The sequence below is a fragment of the Drosophila simulans genome, chromosome 2L (assembly GCF_016746395.2).
Source record: "Drosophila simulans strain w501 chromosome 2L, Prin_Dsim_3.1, whole genome shotgun sequence".
Classification (NCBI taxonomy): Eukaryota; Metazoa; Arthropoda; class Insecta; order Diptera; family Drosophilidae; genus Drosophila; species Drosophila simulans.
This window is the reverse complement of record NC_052520.2, coordinates 17763246-17786377: the sequence shown is the minus strand read 5'-3', so window position 1 is coordinate 17786377 and position 23132 is coordinate 17763246. Positions and strand designations below refer to the sequence as shown.

Genomic DNA, 23132 nt, shown 5'->3' with positions numbered 1-23132 from the left:
TGGGAAAATAGCAAAATTAGCCGAGCGACTAACTGACTGCCCAGTGTGATTCTCCCTTTGTGGGCGTGGCTTCACTTCGCATAGCCGCCAGAGGGCGTGCCAGTATAAATGGCCGTCACTAAAACTAGAACCAAACTAAAACACAGGGTTAAAATGGCATCACAACGACATTGACGCATCAAGCGAGAGCCCTTGGCTATAGTATCCACACGAAGGATTTAAGAGCGAGCTGGATTAAGGCTAGAAGAGGGCGTGTCTGGCTATAAAGATTTATGCTGACACCTCTGGCTAAGGTCACCACCAAGGGCCGTCTGACGAAATGCAATTGGGCTTTAATGCAGCTGCAAATGCAGCAAGCATTCCATTAAAATTATGACAGTCATCAAAATGCCGCCGCTGCACAAACTATCATTAAGCAGCAGGAGGGATGCGAGTTTAATTTTTATTGGACGCTGCACTGCGCTGGCAAAATTCAATTAGGAAGCCAGTATTCTAGGCTAAGGACTGCGGGCCAAGAGCTCGAGGAGAGAATCAAGCCAAGCTGCCGAGAGTTAATCAGTTTTGCTAACTTCATTTGAGCAACTAACGGCAGGCAACTTTTGTGCAAGGTGGGTGGCATCCTGCTGCTGAAGTTGGTCTTAAAGCTTACTCCCTGCCAGCCAATTACACGCACTGCAATCATTTACAAAACTTTCCCACCACTACACGTACTGAATCGTGAGTTTGCAGACTAGTGCTGGAAAAAGGAAGTTAAATTATTCATTTTATGTAGATGGAGCAGAATTCAATTAATGCCAAAATTACTATATTTATATTTTGGCATTTCTAATAAATTGTAAAATGGGTTGTTATAAAGTTTTAATAACAACGAGTAATATATGAAAATATCAGCGTATTTTTAACATTACCGACCCGCCGGTTAAGCTATAAAAAAGCCAAATTGACAACACAGTAGCGTTTCCACTAGAGGTTGGCTAAAAGTTGGCTAGACAAATGTTGCACTTGCATTTCCTGCCCGTCCGAGAGGAGATTTATTGCCGGGACAAAAGAGGAATTAAAAGGCCAACTCTGAAGCACACATTAACCCACATTTCAATGGGGATTTATGGCTAGCCAAATAGGCCTGAAAATAATGCAGAGTGAAAGGTATGTTCGATTAGCTTTCAGAGATATGCATGCATAACTAATTTAGTTTATTATCCGATCAACAAGAGCGTGTATGTCAGAATACAAATATTTATCTCCTGCACATTTAATATGTTTTGGCCTCTGTCAATTGTATTCAATTGCTGGTTCTGAGTCAACATTGCATCAGGTGTTTTAAACTTTTATGAGCCCCGTTTTTGGGTCACTCAATGGCCGTCAATCAAAGCCGGGTACTTGACCACCAATCAATTCGCCCATAAATCAGGGCTCTGTGTAAAGTCTAAACAATTACAAAACAATTAAATTGTCACACCGAACTGTGAAGAGCAAACCAAGTCAAGGTTAGTGACGAGGGGAAAAACAGTGCTCGAAGGAAAAGCGCTATCTGCTTGGCTCCTTTCCACTCGGCGCTTTTCCTCTTTCTTCTGGACATCCGACTGCTGCTCAGTCGACACGTTTCCGGTCCAGTGTCCGTGCACTGTCACAAATTTTATGTCATTTGGTTTTAAGACATTTACGTTTTAACGTACTCTCTGTGTAGAGGAGCTTTATAATTAAATTAGTTAATCTTGAATAAAATCAAAGACTAACGAAACAGGAGTATAATATGCGATAGTAGCAGAATTCCGCAAAAACATTTTTTTGTGACATTATCAAAAGTAAATATTTTTCCCCAGTGAAACCATTCCGACTGGAGGAGGAAATGGAAAAAGTGCACAACTCGAACACAATATAAACTTCATTGGGCGCCAAGGCCAAATCGAACTGGCCAGCTCAACGTCTGTTTTCATTATTTATTTGCAGCAAATTAAGCTCGGCCCCTCGAATAAAAAAGGGCGAGCAAACAAACAGCGAAAGGAAGAGCCGAACTAGCAGGGCAAGTCAAGTCAAGTGTCAGCATAAATGAAATTTCCCACCACAAACTTCCGGGAAAGCGAGGAGCAGGGTGGTCGGCGGATTCATCCCTCTGTTAACAATGCATGTGCATAACAAAGGGCAAATGTCGGACTGAACTTTTCACGGTTTCACTTTCCCATTTTCCCTTTCCATGCGGAATTTGGACCTCGGACATCGACACACTTGGCTGGCGCCATTAAGGTGCAACAAAATGTGCATACGGGAAGTGCTTCCAGCAGGTTTACTTTGCACTCGAACCCTGTTATTTCGCACAATTCAATTGCACAGTCATTTCCGGTTTCGTCGCACACCCCCAGAAAAGCCATTCGAAGCCACTTCGATTGGGGTTACTCCATGTGAGACGATTTCCGTATTGAGGGGTAAAAAACGCGTTCCTTATGAAGGTGTTCCCACAATTGGTAAATGTACAGGATATTGCATTGATAGCTGTCTTTATGACGTTTAACCTGGATAAGCTCGGTGCATTTCGCTAGCGGAATATTATAGTGTATTGTAACAGCATTTCAAATTGCCAAAGGGTTACCCTTTTACTGTTCGATTAAGGATAGTACCCAATGAAATTTTTAAAGACTGCCCTATTGGGATTTCTAGCATGGTCAAATGGAAAATTATACGTTTTATTTTAATGAACTCCACAAAGCTCCAACAAGTCAATTCCTTTGACTTGCAACTTTATTTAGAACCCTTTATTCTCCGACAGAATTTTTTTAATTGGAAGCGTTAACCAACTGTCCTCCCCTTAATCACTGCACTTATCCCACTTCCTCTGTGCCACCACCATTTTGTGGTGGCACACAAATGAGCCGCATCATTTCCGCTGTTCCCTTCGCTTTGAAGGTGAGCACAATGTTGAAACATTCAGGGACTACTGCAGATAACAGAGTATAGTTGGGGTAGGAAAAAACTACGATTTTGCCAAGTTCTAGTGAAGCGTTACATTTGCGGGGTTCCGTTCGCTTGAGCTTCAATCGCCGGGTTTTTGCCTTTTTTCTGCTGCTTTTGTGCTAACTTTTTTAATGAACTTGTTGATGTTGCGTGAGTACGTTGCTGTTCTTGCTGATTTCATTGTACTTGCTGTACGTTTTTTTCATTTTTTGCTGCCTCAGCCGGTTGTCTGTCAAATCATTTGCTCAACTGCAGCGGGATGTTCAGTGCGTTTAAATGACTTTTGAACTCAAACACTTGGCACTTAATTAGTGGCCAGCAATTGCACTTCTTAATTTATCTGCTGAGGCGAAACCAAGTCAAGGTTAATTTCCATGATATTAATAGATTACTTGGTGACCTAAGAAAAAAGGTCCCCATCTCCCCCCAACATCGTTTTATTCCCAACTATGTAGTTCACTCTGGTTATAATATATGATGGGTTTATATCCTATTTTTATCATTTCAACTAAAAATCTCCACTTCCCTAATTCCAACAGTTTTGGGTGTGGGTGGGTGTAAAGTTCTTGTAATTCGCGGCTTGCAATATTTCCACATCTTTAAGCTTTCAAATGCCTTAGCATTTATTCATCCAGTGAGTGGCTGGCACACCCCTGTAAGGTCGTGAAATATGCAACACCCTCTTGGCTCTACATTTTCGGCAGCACATGAAGCACCCTCTCCTCGACTGTGTATTATGAATAATTAATTAAAATTTAATTAAAGCTGTCTAACTTGGCACAGGTCTCCCCTTCGTCGTAAAAACTAATGCGGCCTGCGGGCTGCCAAGTCGAGCTAATAAATCAAGAGCGCGTTAACGAAACTGATATGCCATCTCTGCCAACAAAAAAGAATCAAGTACGTAGGAGTTGAAAGTCCCTTGATGAGAGGGTAAGCCAAAACTTGGTGGCCAGCCAGGCGTTAAAAGCGCAAGCGACGGGCAAACTGGAAATGTAACAATTAATGTCATCAGCTTGCAATATCAACAACGGTAACAGCAGTCAAATAAACAATGGCCACGAGTGGTTAACAATGCCAAACAACGTGGCCAACTACAAAATGGTCCAGTGGTCACCCAGCATGGCCAAATAGCAGATAGAGGGATATAGGGGGCGAGATAGTGGCTTATGCGGCATGTGTGCTGTTTGCATGTTGTTTGACCAGGGCGGCAATGCAGGCTGCATAACTTGTTGACTTGTTCTGACTAATTGTCAGGCGAGAGCGAGTATCAGAGGCAAATAAAATCAAGCTGAATAACCCAGAAGAGTCAATCAATCCGCTCGAGGAAAAGTATATAAGTGTTTGCGCAGAAAAACTTTAGTAGTCCCAATAGAAGGGTTCATTGGGCCACACTGTTAACTTCCTGAAGGCAAAGCCGTCTCCCTAAGATTCTCTCAATTCCAGATTGTCATCGATACTATATAAACGACATTCCATAGCACTCGCACACATAAATAACTGACCCAACTTATTGTTTCTCAGGCATTCCACGCAGAGACCCAAAATACCCGAGTTAAATGACCGAAACTGTGCCACATTTTCTACTCATTTTCCCAAGCAACTAGCATATAAAAACGAGGCTAACTCTTAGCACTAATTAAGTCAAAACCTTAGCATTTACCTTGGGGCAGGTGCTTGTGGACCAAAAAGGATTCATCTTGGGAGCTGTGAGAAGGATGTGTATTAATAGGAAACCCTTGTTGCGAAGGCTTCGGGGCACATAAAAATGTCATATGTCAACTACAGGTTGCCTTGTCAGCACTCATTAAGCTCTTAACCTCATTCGAGCCAACGCACACAGCCACACTTGGCCCTCTCACACGGACTCAGACATACAGCCCCACTCACACACACACACAAGCACAGGGGCACTCAACATCCTGGACAAATGCAAGTGAGCGCTTTATTACCAATGTCGACACGGCTGTACGGTAGAAAGCAAAACTGGCAGGACAACAGAGTTTCCAGGACTATTGTCTCGCTTGAAAACCGGGTTCATTGGCCGGGTATCAGTACTCATTTTTCTGGGAAATTATGAATGTGCAGGGCTCGCGTAATTGGCTTTTTTCTTTCGCTGCCTTTCAAATTATTAAACTCGACTTGTGTTGGGCCCTTTCGCATTTCCTTGGCCCGAATGTATGAAATCAAATTAATTACGGAGACGACGAGGGCTGATAGAATAAGTACTCAGAAGGATACTCCGCTTCCTCATGCACATGCATGAAATTTTCTTTTAATAATTAATGCTTCTGCTTCCATCTTCTCCTTTTGTGCCAGTGCCATTCATTTCAAGGCATTTCCCAGGCGATTCTTATCTGGCCTCTTTATCATTATCAACTTCATCAGTTAGTTAGATAGGCAGTGGGCGAAGACAGGATGGGTAAACACCTCGAATGGGGCATATTCGCAGGGACGATACATAGGATATTTAATACCAAATATTATCCTTAATATCCCAGTTTTACTGATTTTCTAAATATTTAAAAAAAAAATGGATAAAACAACTTTAAGTTGGGGCCATATATTTTTTTTTGCCCGCTTCTGTGCATATGTCTCCAGAATTCTTTATAGGAAACGAATGTTTGCCTGGTCATAATTTGATTTCTCCGCCTCTGTTTGATAAAGAATGTCTAACACACACCCTGGACCTACCCACACATTCAGGAAAAATACGTTGGCAGTCGTAGTTTTAGCTTGCAGTCATTTTGGGCTTAGATATTGGATTTCAGCTCGCATTTCTTTCATTCCTTCACATATCGAATTTTCCGCCTTTGAAACATGGTCAGCATATTGTTAAACAAGCCTCCATTGGCCCGTCGACTTCCTTGCCTTCGTGCCATTGGCAATTTTGGGGGGACCGATATATTTGGCAGCTTTCATTACAAATATTTTCCCCCAACGAAACACAGTTGCATTGAAGTTGGCATGGACGTTGCGAAATAAATTTATGAAAAGGGAATTTTTTTCTCTCTAGATGTGATAGTATGATAAATGGCACAGAATGAGTGCAACTGTCAAAGCACTGAAATCTGTCACGAAAGTCAAAACAAGTTGGGGAAAATCAAATATTTGCGACAGAAACTTACCCTCTTCTGTGTGGGTTTATTGAACTTTCAACTTGGTCGTCGTCTGTCTGCAATATAAAGTTGAATATATGTTGATTAATATGCATTAATCAAGGCGAATTAAGCGTATTTAATGTTGACAAAATCTTAATCAGGGGCAAGTTATCTCTCTACTTAATTAAGCAAGTAGCAATTCAATTAGTTGTGCTGGCAAAGTTGAGGCCAAAATCACGTGGGAAAAGGATCGGCGTGTAACCAGTACACAGGTGTGCTAATAAAGACACACATACATACATATATACATATACTCGGAGAGTTTGAGGTGGGGTCTTGGTGAGCCGCAAAATCAGAAATGTTAATTAAAATCACTGAGCGTTGAGGCTAGGCGACAGGCATGCTAAGCAGCCCCAAATGTCTGTAGGGAATTCGGTGACTCTGGGGAAAAGGGAGCAGAAAAGCCGGAAAACCCTGACCACAACGGTGAAGGAAAGACAAATGTTGCAGATAGCAATCTGACTGGGTTTATTAAATGTGGTGTAAAGATGCCAAATTAAAACAAATTAATTTGGAAGAAGGTAAGGATTGAATTGGGAGAGACGATCATGAAAAATAGTTCAGTGTTATCTATTGTTCATATAGAAAAATAATATCCTATATTTAGAGTTATTTACCAAATATTGCTAACTACATTTTTAAAATTTTATCATCTATTTAAAATGATACTGAAAATTTGTTAGGGAAATTTTCGTTTTGAGCTTTAAAAAAATTTTTTTTAAATAACCGGATCAATTTGGAAACGTTAGTTGTATTCATCTTTTTCGGGACATCAAAGCTGCAAAATACTGTGCACTGTTGCCAAAAATAAAGGCAAAAAGACAACAAAACTGAATTGCATTTAAAATTCGTAATGGACGTACCGGAAATACAGAATTCCGATCAGGAAGCACGGGGGTCAGGAAATGAAGTAAAAAAGTGCCGCAAACGAAAGCACGAAAAGCCAAAGCAAAGCTTACAGCTCGCAAAAAAAAACCCGAAGGTTACAGAATAAACAAAAGAACTGAATATAAGTATTGTATATTGAAAAAATGCAGTGCAAAGGACGCGAATAGAATGGACGACCTTCCCTTTGATCATAAATTGGGCACAATAAATTAAAAATAAATAAAAACGCGGAAGCGGCCACCTCAGGACCAAGACAATTAAAGTTAGGAATAAAACGTAATGCACCTGGGAAATGACTTTTAATTTTCCAGCGAGCCGCTCAAACCACTGGCTTTCAATTTGGTCTAGTTAAAATTGCTCGATGATTTGAGTTCCGGCCTCCGCAACATGACTCCCGACAACAAGTTGCACTTAAACGTATGCTAACTTTCATTAAAAGCCACTTAACTAGTGCGAGGACAACGGAGACCACACCATAGCACCATCGGACCATGGGACCCCCACTGCCCTCCACTTGACCAACTAACCACTTGACCCACATGACCCACTGTGGCAACAACAAAAGCGAGCGATGGCACGTGGATACTGTGAGTCCGTCCTCCAGGATTCCTGTTAGTTGGCTTAGAGGACTTAGAAGTGGGGCGTGTCTGCCGCCCCTGAAAGAGGGCGTGGCCCACTCCGGCACATCGTTAGTCATATTTTTTTCACCAGGCAGTGCAAACTTTTTGGCAAACAGGAAGCTCGGAAAGAGATATTTTTAATTAAATTAAATAACAGTGCGTACTGGGAGAGCGAATGGAGGGGCGACTTGTGGTTTTTGGGACGAAATGCAAAAGTCAAAACTGCTGCATACTTATGTGGTCAAAAGTTTTAACCAGATTAGAGATTTTATTTAAAATCTTAAAAGCGAAACGTCCGAAGGGTCTGTGCCACAGAAAGTTGGTGCAAATATTGTAGTACTACAGGGATTACTTTAGCAAATTGAAAGCTTCGCTTTATTCAAAATATTCCTGCATTTCAAACACTTTTGTGACTAATTGTCGAGCAGTTTAAAAGTTTCTGCAGCAGAAGTTCCACTCTCAGCCGATTAGGTCTACTTATCAAAGGCACATTGACATGCGAAGAACTCACATATGTATGCTGGCCACATTTCGATTTTTGGTATCAACGTTCGCTTATTTCTATTTCATTAGCTGCTATTTTTCTTTAATTTTTCGCCGCCAAACAAACAAACAAAGATACCACAAAAAAACAGTCAAAGTTGAAAAATGGCTACGCCGGGAAAAACTGAAAAATAAAGGCCAGGAGCAAAAAGGAAGAATGGGGGCACTGCAGACAAAACTTGAAAACTTTTGGTGATTCTTTCTCGCTTTTTTTTTGGGCCAACTGTTTTCTTTTAATGCCGAGGCGTGAAAACAAAACTTTTTTTTGCCTCTCACTAGGCACTTTCAATAGGAGACGCTAATAGTCTGAAATTGAAATGGATTTTCGAGCTTGTGCAAATATGTTGTGCACTTAAAAACAAACAAAATCGAAAAAGTTCACCGAAGAACACCGTATGCATCAAAATTAGCAATAGATTTGATACAAACGAAACTGGGTCAAATGAATCTTACCAGCTATTAAAAGTGACATATTTTGAGTCTTTCCAATCAGAAAATAAGTCACAATGAAGTTATTTAAAGTTAATTTATAATCTAGCTTTAAATAATTTCATTGTGACCTATTTTCTTTAAAACAAAAAAGTTAAAATATTTAGATAATTCTGCGATATGCCTTTTATAAAAATGTACGATTATTTGTACAACAACGATATGCAAATTGAATGACAGCCAAATGATAATGCCGTTTAATAAACCATTTGCCTTGTTTGTTTTATTCGACTAATATATATTTTTACAATCTATTAGGTATTTAATTAAATATGCGCTTTCAAGCGTTATAAAAAACTGAAACTGTTGAATTTACGGAGTGGCGGGCAAACATGCAAATCAAATGCTAATCAGCGACTTCCCATGAAATTCAATTTTGATATATGGTATCTATTACAAATGACTCCCAAACCAATTTTGCTTGCTTGTTTGTGTGACCCAAATATAAGTTTCCCCAAAATTCAGCGCTCAATTTCCGCAAACAAACAATCGAACAAAAGCCAACTGTGAATGTGAATATGCACCACAGAGCTCTGCGAGCCAGAAGTTTTGTGCATTTTGTGTCTGTTCTTGTCCAGCGCAGTGGAATTTTGCCCCCGGCTGGGATAATTAAAATTAGTAATTGAAAAGGTCCGACAGATCCACGGCGCAGGGGTATTTTACACCTTGCGCAACTCCAAAACCCCGGGCAATCTATCAAGCTCGTCTGCCGGCGCACCAAATTCAATTTTCCGCAGCAAAAAGTTGCTAATATTTAGCAAGAGCCCTTCGATCGATGCGTGTTATGGATTACTCCGCAGCCAGACAGCTGAAGCCTTAAACAGAAATTGATTGCATATTTCAACTGTTGCGAAAATGTTAGCACATCTCGGCCACAACTCACTTTCCTTAAATTAAATTCAATACTTTTTTTCATTCTATGCAGATTTTTGCCAGCATCTCTGGTTGCCAGCAAAGGCAGTCAAAGGGAAAATATCAACGAGATCGAGCCAAAAAGTGTCTGGGTATTTGGGTCAGAAATGAATTAGAAAGTGCTAACTAACTGAAATGAATGGCTTCGATGCGATTTGGTCTACATAAATATTGTACCAAAGCTCGTCTGCCGGTAAACTTTTGTGGTCAACGGGTCGGCTAATCGATATTAAGTTGAAATTCGAGTCCGACGTGTGGTCCCCACATCAAATGTATGGCAATCTTTGATTTTTGGTCTCCGCAGCGGCAACGATTTTCAACATTAATTGAATTCAGTTCCTGGCAAATTCTGTTTTCCTTCTGTACGGGTTTCTTGGAAATTTAGCACTTGTGGTGAGTGCGGTGAGCAAAGGATGGCAAACAACGCGGCCAAAAATGTCCAAAGAATTAAATTTTTGAAGTGTTGCCAAGGAGTCAAGGACAGCGATGCCGCAAAATGATTTAGGGCACGTAAATATTTGGCACAGCAATAATTAAAAAATTAAATGCCATTTATGTTAGAATTTAATTATGAGAATTAGTAGCTTAAAAACCGAGAGTATTAAATTGTGAGCTGCTTAGGAAAACAATTTTATGAAATAAATAAAAAACTTTAATGCTTTTATTAAGAAACATTAATTTTTTGAAATAAAAGTCTGAAACTCTCTCAGCCGAAATTCGCAGACTAGTCTAGCCTACTGCAGTGCCTAATTCGCATTAACTTTGGTGTAGCGCAGTTTCGTTTTCCTGGTCGAAATTTTCCGGCTTTGGTGCTGTGCACTCGAGCACTTTGTCGGCTGCCTCATAAATCTTGAGTGAAAATTTTCGTTTGGACCATAAAAAATTAACAATGCGTAAAGGGGCAGGCCGAAGTTACGAAGAGGACTTCTGTGAGGTTTTAGCTTAGCCACGATTCCAGGGAAGGCTAGCCAAGTATGTCCCTGCTGCACTTGAGAGCCACAAGCACCCATACACACGCAGAGCCACATGCACACACACATTGCACCCGCACACTTCGGTATGCCAGTGTGTGCATGGGCAGCCATAAAGGTTTTGTGGCCCAGTTGGGCAGACTCCTTGGCTGACAGCCCCTCATATACGCCTCATCGCCCTCAGAAGTGCACAGAAAACATGAGATCTACTAGGGAGAGGAACTGATTTCAGAATCCAACTCATTAAAACGAATTGCTTCTCAGACTAAATGTTTAACATATCATCAACATTATGTTTCAGCGCTATATATTATTTAAATAGTTTAAAAATTTTGAATAAGTGGGGTCGAACATATTTTTTATGTTTATATAACACATAACAATGTAACTTACTTCGAAATAAGACACATTAATTCACAAATTAATAACAATAATAAACATTTTTTCTTCCGGTGCCGTATCGGGATTGGGTCCGATATTTGCGGTCAGTTCTTCGACCGTGCATTACGGAAGCCGGAACATGAGATTTCTCTCCACTCGTGTTTAATTTTGTATGAACTGGCCTTGGAGTGAATTGGATCCTGGGATGCCGCCTTTGAGTGTCTATCTGGATGTCAGTCAGTCCATTGCTCGTAAGAGCATTGGGGAGCCTCGCCTGTGCGCTCCGCAAGAAGTCCTTAATTGTGAATATGTGTTAATGTATTCCCTTTAGCACGTTAACATTTTATTTTGCCATTTTAAATACTCCCAATCTGGCTTTAAGGCCAGTAAAAGGCGAGGAATGGGAAAGGAACCTTGTCCAACGTGACACTGAACACGTTTTAATGCTGAGCAGCTTCTGGCCCCAGCCCTCATAGCTTATGCCCATAGATAAGCGACGGCAGGACCTCCTTCTTTGCTCCCTCCTTTCGTCCTTGCGGTTGCTCCGGACGTTTTTGTTTTTCCTTTTTTTTCCTGCGGTTTGTAGGAGGAATTTTTTGGTGGCGAGTGGAAAGTATCCCCTCTTAATGCTGCTGGCCATTTAAGCAAATTATGAAATTTTCATAATTCTGTATTGTAATTGCTTAAAGCTTAGGCGAAATGAAAAGCGAAAAGTTTTCGAGAGAAAAATGTTAATGGCAGATTAATAATATATCTGAAGACCAAGCGGTACCTATAACTTTATATTTACTTTATTTTTGAGTTTTTGCTCTTAACTTTCTGAGTGGACTCCTTGTTTTAGTCAATTTCCCATCAATCTGAGCCTAATCTCCTTGGAAACCACAGCAAAGAAATAGCTCAGTGATGGCAAAAGCCTTTTGTTTAATAACCGCAATCGGGGCTACACACATTGCGACCGACCAGGCTTTATTTATATTTAATTGTGCTGACCACATTGTTGGCACGTTACACCTCAAATTGTAATTATATCCTTGATGGACTCGTCCACTCAGTGCACGTGCCATTAATTATGAAAATATTGCCGAAACACTTCTGGGTGAAAAGACGCTTTTCCAGCCACCTCTCTCTTTCGCTCTTTATCCATTTCCTCACACCTCAGTAAACAAATACAACAAGGAGCTGGCTTTTCCTCTGCCGGCACTTGCATTAAATTTAAAGTATTTACCACAATATTTTCGCTACACTTGCCTCAAATTGTATTTTCAGTTCGCCATTTGTAACAATGCGAACTCACACACACACATATCAAGAATGCCTGAGTGAGTGTGTGTATACTTTATAAAATGTATTGTGTTTTTTGAGTTTTCGTCTGGGCTGGAAAACTCTGCTTTAGGTCCTTTGTGGCTTTCTCCGGTTTTTTGTATGGTTCATGTTTGTGGGATTTCACAGTAGCCAAAGTGTGATTTTTACTGGATTCCACAGAAAGAAGAGGTCTATTAGTTTTACATGATTACGAGTCCCTAAATAAATAAGCTAAAAATGTTAACGCATATGGGGACTGCACAGAAATATTTGGAAGAAAATTACTCAATGAAATACGGGAATTCGAAAGCACTCGCAAGTTTTCAAAAAGTTGTTCAAATCTTTTCTATCTTTATTGCTAATTATAATTTTTCTTCTTTGGTTTTCTTAAATATCACAGTGCGTGTATAGTTTATCATGTTGACTCGCATTTAAATACTTCAGAGAAACGTACACTTGATAGATATACAGCTTAATGTTCCACGTAATTAATTCAATTCCAGCTCTTAATTTACTCTGCCTTTTCTCCTTGCCAGCCAAGTGCATGTAATATTTACTGAACCAAATTAAGGACATGAAAAATTCTTGCCAAATTTAGCACGAGCCTGGTTGGAAACTGAAATTGAATAACTTTGAGGGTGGTTAGTGGGTGAAAAATGTCTTAATGAAAATTAGGTAGCCAGACGATATTTTTCGTGGGCCAACTGGCAAACTGATTTGGGTCTGACTTCTTAAGACGCCAGGACACGTAGGCAGCGGCAGCCGCAGGACATTCAAGGCAGTTAAATTTTTGGCCACCGAATAGGCTCCCAAAAACGTGCAATTATTCAAAGTACGAAAAGAGTTTTCGCATTAAACGTGTAACTTTTGCTGGAATTTGGAACGGGATCCAAGAAAATTGTTCATAAGTTGGAGACAACTTTCCGTTCACTTCTTGCGGCTGAAACGAGCCGAAGGAAACATTTTCATTTTCATTCCAGTCAGCATCTAATTTATTGCCGCAATTTGCCTAGCTGCCGTTGTTTCTGCATATTAATTTAACATAAACGGCTCACAACCATCACCAAATTGCCTCCAAAATGATTACACGACACTCAGCCTTGTTGTCCTTGATATCCTTGCTGAATTTCCGACGATGTTCTGGATTTGGCAACGCGCCGCTGAAGATCAACATCAAATTACCCTAATCAAATTGTCATTACGCATATTTTAAGTAAATGAGTGCGTGAATTTAGATCAAATTAGCAGGCGTCGGCAACTGGCTGACATTCAATTTACATGTGATTTTCGGGGGTACATTTTTTACGAGCTTCCCAAACAGAAAAAGTTAATGTGGCTCATTTATTTTAAATTTACAGTCGAAGGCAAAATGTCTATGCCACTGGAAAAGTATTTGTTTTACTAACAAACTATAAATTATCGGATGATAATGTTTTCGAAAACTTTAGGATAGTTTATAATTTCCGCACTTTTAAGCATTTTGTAGGGCTATAATATTTTTTAACAGAAATATAATCCGTTTCCTGTCATGGGCTTTAGATTAAAGTTCAACAAAACCACGATCACAATGTACGTACGCCAAGTTAATTATTTCTCCTGCCACAAGTGCACCCTACACTCTTCACTGAAACACGCGGTGAAATATATCCTTCACTGCCAACTTCCAACTTCCGCAAACAAAGCCCAGTTTTGTTGAGTAGTGGAAATTAATCAGGAACGGGTTAACCGCTTGGCAGTGGAGGCGCTTAAAGGCTTCCTACCACTGGGATGCTCGGCAAACAAAATAAAGCTTAGTTAGCAAGCAGTTTAGAAAAGTTGGTAGGAAAAAATAAGTAAATATAGAGCGGAGCATATAAACTACTAACAAGACATAAATGGACGAAGAATAAGCAAGGATAACTGAAAAGTTTCTTCTACGGAGAGGGAGCATTGTGGCATAGCAGCGCATGCAGAGAACAAAAAGTTCTGACAAAACACCTCAAGAATCGTAGGGATGGGTTGAACTTTCCACTGAACTGAAGCTGAACTTTTATTTGTTTGACTCGTGAGCAACAAACTTTGCCACCATCGTCATTTCACCCGTTCAACTAGTCTTTTGTTTCTTCGTAATTTTTTCTTTATATGTAGCTGTAAGTCAGTGATGCTAAATGTTGCACTTTAAGAAAACAAATGAAGCTTTGTAGACTAAAAATCCAGCTAAACAAATAATTATTCTATGCAAATATCAAATATTATTTTTCTCCAGCTTAGTTATAAATTACAAAAGAATCTTTATTGATTTACCCTTTTGGTGCTACATATATATTAAAAATATCAGTTTAAAAATCTCTTTCTCTGAAACTGTGTGGCACTTGCGTTTAGAGTTATTATTTAAAATAGCCAGAATGGGCTGAAAAATAGCCAAGTTCGCAAAACTCAACAAGGGGCAACCCCAAGTGGCACCGAAACGAGCAGAAGAACCGCTCGCCAAGTGCACTCCAAATTACTCGAATGATACTTGATGGTTGCAATCAGCAAAGAACCCCAACCGGCAAGCAGACTTCATTATTTTGATAGCAATTAGCAAATTGAGTTCTATAATATTTCTGTTGTCCGCTGCACAGCTCTCCCTTTGAGTTGTTTTAATTTTATTGTTGTCTCGTGTGTGGCGAAATGTTGTCAAGCAATTAGTGCAGCACGACTGGGTTTTTCCGCTTTCGCCGGGGAACACTCTGCGTATGCTTGATATAGGAGCAACCACGTAGGTGAATCCTTTTGGGGTCTCGCTTTTTGTGCGAGCTCTTGGCATTGTAATTAACTTGGTGCATCCCAAAAATATCTGACCTCGGGGGAAAATTCAGCAAACGGCTCTTTTTAGTTGAATACCGAGCAGCTGGTAAAACACGGATTCGCTGACACCAGCTTTCGGGTGTGAAAACATTTGACAAACACCCACGTTCAACAAAGCGATATAAGAGTTGAATAAAATAAATGGCGCATAATACGGGAATAAAATAAAATGTTGTGATCTAGAAAAGGTATTATTTACAAAATTAAAGCTTAAGAACATGTAATGATATATATTTGTTTGTATGCTATTGAATGTCACCCATATAAAGTCATTATTCTTTATAAAGTTTATAAAGCTTATAAAAATGCAAAAAACTAATTGTACACTTTTATCCAACCAAACAGGTTTAAATTGTATAGTTTCCGTGCAAAATACACAGGGGAGAGTTTTTTGCAACTCCCCTAACTAAGTTCCTAACTAAGTTAGCTTTACATATGGCAACGTTTAAGCGCGGTTTAGCTAAGCCTATGCCATCTGCCCATCTACACCCTCTTTAACGGCTCAATTATGTCTGCAATTGTTATGTTCCTGATCCATTTAACCTCATAGCCGGCGAAATGAACTGGAAACACAATTTCTGAGCGCCTGATTTGTCGCCTCGTCGTTTCGCACACACACTCACACGCGAATCCCGGCGATAATCCAGATGATAATATTATAAATATGAGGGGAAATATGATACTTTAAGCTACAATACAGTGTTTTTTATGTTTATTTGGCAACGCTTACATAACCGGGCTACAAGCCAATGACAAAGCGAGTTGAAAGTTTCGCCCCACATTGATCCATGTTGACAATTTTTGGCGGGTCGCGGAATATAAATAAAAATGCCAAGCTATTCGCATACTTTTACACTCGGTTGCCCATTGCGTCGTGGTGTGTGGTCCCAAGTTCCAAGGATTGGGCGAAAGGAGATTTGTTTTCGGATTCGTTGCCGAAACAGTTTATTTTTATTGCCGCGCGGCGCGACTTCGATGCCATATCGATGGCGATGCTGCTCGGCAAGAGGCAAATGCACCCATTTGTCATTTGGACAACGAGCTGACAACAGTTCAGTGCCACTTGTCACTGCTGAGCCGCGGAAAAAAGCGCCGACAGCAGAAATCCCGGTGGCAGTGGCTCTTTAAAATATACACAAACCAAAAGGGAGCTGGATCCCAAGCACCCCTTTCATCAAATTATGAAACCTTTTTTTTTGCGTAATGGACTGAACACACAAAGTGCTTTTAATTAAGCATCGATATGTGCTTAAATGCGAAATGGCCTTACATATTTAATTAAAAGGAAATGGTATCCCGCTGCCATCTTCAAAGAGACTTTGTCCTCGTTTTTAATTGCGCATTTCATGCATTTTAATGCGACTGGCCACATAAAAGACAGCTCCCATAACCCGAAAGGAAATGTAATGAGCTCAAAACCAAAAAGAGAAATTTACACAAGCCAGGCGAAAATAAATAATATAAAAATGCAAACAAATTAAGAGCAAGGCAAACACATAAATTTTATATGGTTTTCAGCCGAAAAGAGCTCTCTGCCAGCACATTGATATGGAATTAAACTCTTGGGCTGCTAATCAAATGTAAGCACATTTAATGTTTAAATAAACAGAAATGAGTTGATCTGGCGCAAATAGAACAGACGTAATGAAAAGGACTAGAGGCTGAAAGGACCAAAGCTGGCCTAAGCCTCAGACCCAACATTTTTCTTTGATTAAGTCCCGCATAAATATTTATGTGCAGCAGCAACAAAAATGCGCATTCATTCCGAACAAAGTGGTATTTAATTGAGAAGTAAAATATAAGGAGCACGTGGTGGCAACGGAATAAGGATGGTGATTTCCATTCGAATACGAGATATCCTGGGTAAAATAATTTGTTTACTGAAAATGTCTGAAATTAAAAAAAAAACCTAATGGAAATTAATTTGAATTGCCTCTTAAATTAACTAAAAAATCTTTCTGAATTCAAAATCCAATAACTGCGTTATTAAACGCATTTCAATCATCAACTCTTTAATTCGCCACTTATTTCATGATCATAAAATTGTAAAATAAACTTCAATATGAAAGCAAACACATGCGATGTGCGATGCTTCTGTTCCCGACGAGGACGCCACTTGAAAAAAATACCATAAATTGTGTTATTGAGTTAGCAGTGGGGCTCTCATCACCGAAAAAACTGAAACAAAACACAAATACGGACCACGAGAGCCACTTTCAGACTTGGCAAACAAAACAAAGTCACCGAAGACCGAGAATTTGTGTGTATTTTGGTGGGGATATTTTTGTGCCTTCGTTTTATTTCTTTTGAAGTGCCACACAACCAAAACGAAGCACACAGCTTAGAGTATCTCTGCTTCTTTGGGGCATAATTCCCTTTAAAAACTTTAACGATTTTTAAATAATTTTTTATTGTCGAGAAATTCGCTGGGGTATGATTGGCATTCAAGAAGTTTTAAGTGCCAACATCGCGACTGTGCCTCGCAAACTTTATTTGCGTCTTAGTTTAATTTCTGAGTTTATTCGGTTTGTTTGCAAAGTTGTATAAACGGTTGCGTCCATAAACCAAACTCAGTGAGAGCAGCGACAAAACAATCCATTTGCCATCATTAAATTAGCGACATAATTCCATTAAAGCCAGGGTTGCGGCCATATTGGCAATTTAGCCTATGAATACCCGTGCAAAAAACATGGACTTCAAGGACACTCCCGACATTTTTTGTCAAGTTAATCCCATTGTTCGCCAATATTGCATGGCAATATTTTTAAGCCGCATTTATGCGTTCGTTTATATTTAATTTGCATTCATAAATTTGCATAGGTCACCATTTCACTTCGGCCAAAACCAAAGGAAAATAAACTTTTGCGCTTGTTTTGCAGCATTGTGCAGTGAAAAAGCATCGAAGTAAATGGCGCTAGGCAAATAAACTGGAACTGGGATTGAATTGTCACAGCTGCAATTTTTCAAATGTCAAATCAAAACAGAAAACCAATTACTTTCGATGATTAATTACCACGTTCTGAGGAACAAATGCTGCAGACCGCAGAATGATTTTGATTGCGAACTGGGCTAACAGTTCGTTTGATTTATGATGCGATCAACCCTTTGCTGACAAGTCCCCGATGTGACGTGGCACTCATCCCAAATTCCCAAAGGACCCCCAAACCCAAAGTTTCCTGAACTTGGTCCTGCGACATGCAAATCACCTTAAAATTCATAAGTTAGTCCGGAAGGGGAACCAGACAGCAAAATTTACTGACGATTCCTGGGGGCTCCAGGCAGAAACCGCAAGTAAAACAGCAGCTGCATGTCATTAACTATATGGGCACCCCGGCGTAATCCTCACCACTTGGCGCCGCGCAACATGGCGGATGCGTAACGCGACCAACTTTTCAGCGCTTCATTTCTCGAACATTTAGAACACCCAATTTTTGGAGTATATGACACCTTTCCGCCGACACTGCGTTTTATTTAACATTTTTTGCCTATTTTTTTTTTTTGTCCTCAAAGCTGCAGATTATGCGCACAAAAAGCGACAGTTTATGTATGAAATTATGCAAACCAGACCAGCAGACGATAATGATGGTGGTTTGAAATCCTGCGGCTGATGATGATTATTTTCCACAGTCAGGACTCTTTAACCCCGTCAAGGCCGTCGCGAAAGTGAAAAAAGAGTTTCGCTTTGTTCAAAATAAATGTGTTTTTTTGGGATTTAATGATTAAAATTAAAAGTGAATTGTTATTATATGGCTGCATGGAAAATACATATTTTAATTACAATTTGCTTCGGCCGTAAGTGACCCAAATTTATATGTATAAAGAAAGAAAGGGTTCCTTTCAACCCTTTGGCAGCCGACAGTGTCCTCAGCTGCATGCCTGGTTGCATAATTATGATGCCAAACTGGTTCGCTGACCAGCAAGAAAAAGCATACGAAAGGGAAAAACCCTAAAAGTCGAAAACCCAAGTTACTTGAGCATGACGAATGGCTTTGTTGAGTTTACCACTTTTTCGGGAGATTTTATTAAAAATTCCTTAGACACAGGTGCTGTTTGCAAAAGTTTTCAATTCTCCTTCTGCCAAATAATGGGATGGATGGTTTTATTTCTTTGGCGTACTCTGTGTCCTTAACGCTGGTGAAACCTGTTGTCGAGGATTAAATATTAATGGCACCCATTAATATCATCTTTGGCCATCCAAAACCAATAAAATTTCCCTAATGTCGCGATATTTATTGGCCCTAATTTATGCTCGAGCGACAGGAGCCCAAAATCGATAACACCTCTTTAATTACTCATTGATTTATTCTACTCAGCTATTAAAGTACGTATTTTCAGCTGCTAGGAAAGTTAATGTTTTCGCGGAAACCGTTTTAAGCGAAACCCTCTAAGGGCGGAAGTATACGCGATCCGATATGTTCGCGAGTCCGCAGGTAGTGTTTGTCTTGCGGTTTCTGATTGGCAAGACATCCGAGCAGGTGTAAATCAATCTTTGCTCAGAGGTAACTACTCGTGTGCCTTGAAAAGAAAAATAAACAGCAATATTCGTGGCCAGTGGGAAAGTTTTTAAATCGATTTATAAAATGCCTTTAGTAGTTGTATTTTACTAGAACTATGCTGATTGTCGTGATTCATTATTATATACATAGGTATGTACATTCATATTTATTAGCAATGAGATCATATTTATATAACTATAAATATGTACAAAAATTGATTATTTAATTTAAAAAAATGGCCAAAGTCGGTGGATAAGTTTAAGTAAATTTATTCATTACGAGCAAATAAATATTGTTTTCCATCCGTAGTTTTTTAACCTGACACGTGTAAATTTAAAAATAAATAAAATAAATATGCCTCAGCAAAACTTTTTTTTTCTAAAAATATCAGTTTGAAATTTATTATTAAATGCGATATTTTAAAGTTATTATTATGGAAGCTACTGATTCAGGTTTGACCTCTTTCTCGTCTTTTTCGCATTAAATTACGCATAAAATTAATTCCAGGTAATGTTATAAAAACAAAGTAAACAAAATCCAGGGATCCTTCGTCAAACTTACCCAATGCACAACGGCATGTAAATCGAAAATTACCAGAAATTGTCACTTTACATCACGCCTGCTGCAGGACCTATAAATCATGCTGCACACACACTTATGCACGGGCGACACAGGAGCCACAATCTGGTCTAGTATTTTGGCAGCACAGATCCTTTCGGGTATGAGTGTGCGAGTGAATATTCAAATCAGTTGCTGGCTGCCAATAAATGAAACTTGCCACACATCTCACTCACTGAGCGCACACATACAAACACACGCCCACACACACTCTTAAATTGAGTCGGGATATTTGAATGGCCCCGTGTATTTAGCAAATGAACCGTACTTTCTGTTCTGTTTAACTTTTTGGCAACCCGCACTAACCAAATATTACAGACTTTAGCACGGCAAAGCGATCGGCGAACGGGAATCGAGCTAAATGCCAGATGAATGGCACCGTCATTACGACTTTCGCAACTCTCGGGCTGCCAATTAACTCGCCCGATAATTTAGTTAGGGTTAGGGCCTACAGGATTGGGTCCTGATGTGCTGCCAAGTCTTATCGGCCAGATCTGCGGCAGAGTAATCCTACGGATGAACTACGCTAAAAGCACTGGGCTGATTAAGCCGAATCGAACTGCAATCCGCACTCTGCGCGAGCCAAACGTACACTGAAGTCGGCCGAAAGCGCGCTGAAAGTTAAATCGGAAGTCGAGAACGCGACTGGAGCTTCCAACGGCTCGAGACAATCCGAGCGGCACTTGCAACATGTTGCAAGTTCGTGTGTGACTTCGGGAATTCTATGTTGTTGAGTCCGGACTTTCGATCTTTGAATTTCATTCTTTGCAGGGAGTTACTACTATCTTTAGCATATTATTTAATTTTATGTTAGCATTTAAGATGCAAACGAGAGAGAGTGATATTGTAGAGATCACTGACCTTTAGATATCCCTTACTCAGCTAGTGGGAATGCGAAAATTCATCATTTTACTGGGGTATCGATGGATATTGGGGAATAAAATAAGAAAACATTTAAAAATTGTTCCAAGGTGTGGGCATGACCGGTTTTGGCAGCTTTAGGGCGTTAAAGTGGGCGTTGCAAAAAGTTTTTGGCAAATCGATAGAAATTTACAAGACTAATAAAATTATGAAAAAAATTTCGAAAAATGGTTCAAAAGTGTGGTCATGACAGTTTTGGGTGCTTTGTGGTTAGAGTGGGCATAGTAACCAGGGTAACAAACTTGCGCCTATTCTATGTCTTTCATACGGACGGATAGACAGACGAACATAGCCTGATCGACTTGGTTTTTTATCTTAATCAAATGGAAATTCCTTCTACGTGTTTCAACTAATCTAGTATACCCTTTTACTCTACGAATGTTCAAACAGCTTCTTGTGAAGAGAATTGAATTCGTGAAGAAAAAGCAAGGAAACGGGTCAATCTGAATTTGTAAAAAGTTAAAAACTTGAACCTTAAAAAACAGAGAATTAAGATACGGCTCAAATTTGACCCCTCGCCAAAGTTCCCTGCTAAGTTCATGTTCACCCAGCACCAGAATCCATTGGTTATACACTTTATGGAACAGGCGGGACTTCCAATGGAAAATTATGGAGTATCACAGCAAATCCATAACACCGGGCCTATTCCCGTAATCGGGCCCTCCGGATTTAGTTCCTACTTACGGAGCTGTTCCCCTGTAAGTTATGGCTCTAGCCAGATCCAGCCAAAATTCATTGCTTATATTATAACTTCATTTAATAGGGACGGGTTCCAAAGGAGTATTACGGAGACTCGGACTCTTTAAGCAGCCCCAGATCTATCGACCCATACATGGTAAGTTCTTGTTCGTTTATCTCGATCCGGAATCCATAGGTTTTAATAGAACTTTATTGTGCAGTTCCGGCGTTCAATGGAGTATTCCAGCTACACAGAGTCTAGTGAAACCAGCAGTAGCTCCGATAGCAACATGAGCTCCAACGAACATCAACATCAATGGGATATAACTCAGATTCTAACGAGAATCCTCCTCCTAACAAACGGATCAAATCAGAGTCCACGAAATCCGTCATGCCCTACAACTGCCCTGTGTGCCTGGAAGATGTCCGCGAGAAGCAACCAGTGTCCACCAATTGTGGCCACATTTTCTGGAAAGCGTGCATTGTGAGACATGGGGAGGATATGCCCATTGTGCGGAGTTGATGAGCCCAAATTCCATCGTATTTTCTTGTAAGACTTGATATGGCAGAAAGCATACCCCATTCAAAATACAATGGTTGTAAATACCACTGCTAGACTTGTGGCATATACCTTTGAAAGACCGGAACACAATATTCACACCTAAAGACACTGTTGCTCCATTATAACAACGCAAACAAAATCTTATACCAGGCAACATACTCAAGAAACACAATGCAATCGAAAACTTTCAGCTCAGAAACTAAAACTCAAATACAGCAGACAACTTTGGCCATAAAACATGGCGCAAGGACACACTCATACTCGCCGGAAACCCCGGAAAAATGGAAGGCAAGCAATGAAAATTCCGACCTACCGCAATAAATTCCGCGGAAAAACAGAGCAAGCGATGCCAAAATAAGAGTGAAATGGCCAGCTCACACACACACACTCACATATATGAATGTAAATGAAGTGGAATCACCACCTCAGAAAAACTCAGGGACACCTCAGACACGGCGCTGTAAATCGCGCTTATCCAAAACACAACATGGCATCGGGAGGCATTGGAGATTCAGTTTCATTTTCATTCAAAGATTGAATAATAAAAGGGGGTGTGTGTTCCATCCCTACCCCAACAACCTATGACCTGACACAATGCTCTACATTCTATGTTTTTGTTCGAGTTGCGCGTTCGAATCGCGGCTGCGCAATAACCCTGATGACCCAAACAGCTGTTCTAGGCAAGACCCTTACCTAGGACAACATTTGCATCCTTATGGGCTTTAGGAGGCTGCACACCGAATAACTGGAGGCTGGTCCATCCATGTTTACATTGACGTAATCCAGGTTGGATATATTCGGTGTTGAGCTATATC

General features: G+C 40.1%; 2 protein-coding genes across 2 annotated transcripts in view; one reads left to right on the top strand and one right to left on the bottom strand.

Annotated features, from left to right (window-relative positions):
• LOC6732645 (insulin-like growth factor-binding protein complex acid labile subunit) overlaps positions 1-20770 on the bottom strand; it is a 49243-nt gene extending 28473 nt beyond the window's left edge. The window contains exons 1-2 of the mRNA XM_016180319.3: positions 20100-20770; positions 6075-6121 (exon numbers count right to left, since the gene is read on the bottom strand). The gene's annotated coding sequence lies outside the window, so the exon portion shown is untranslated. The remainder of the gene's footprint in view (positions 1-6074; positions 6122-20099) is intronic.
• Positions 20771-21359: 589 nt separating this feature from the next.
• On the top strand, positions 21360-23114 carry LOC6732644. The gene is given in 5 exon segments (XM_016174436.3): positions 21360-21775; positions 21841-21912; positions 21977-22058; positions 22061-22241; positions 22243-23114. Coding segments are annotated over 5 exon segments (561 nt in total). The 5' UTR covers positions 21360-21616; the 3' UTR covers positions 22310-23114.
• The last annotated feature ends 18 nt before the right edge of the window (positions 23115-23132 follow it).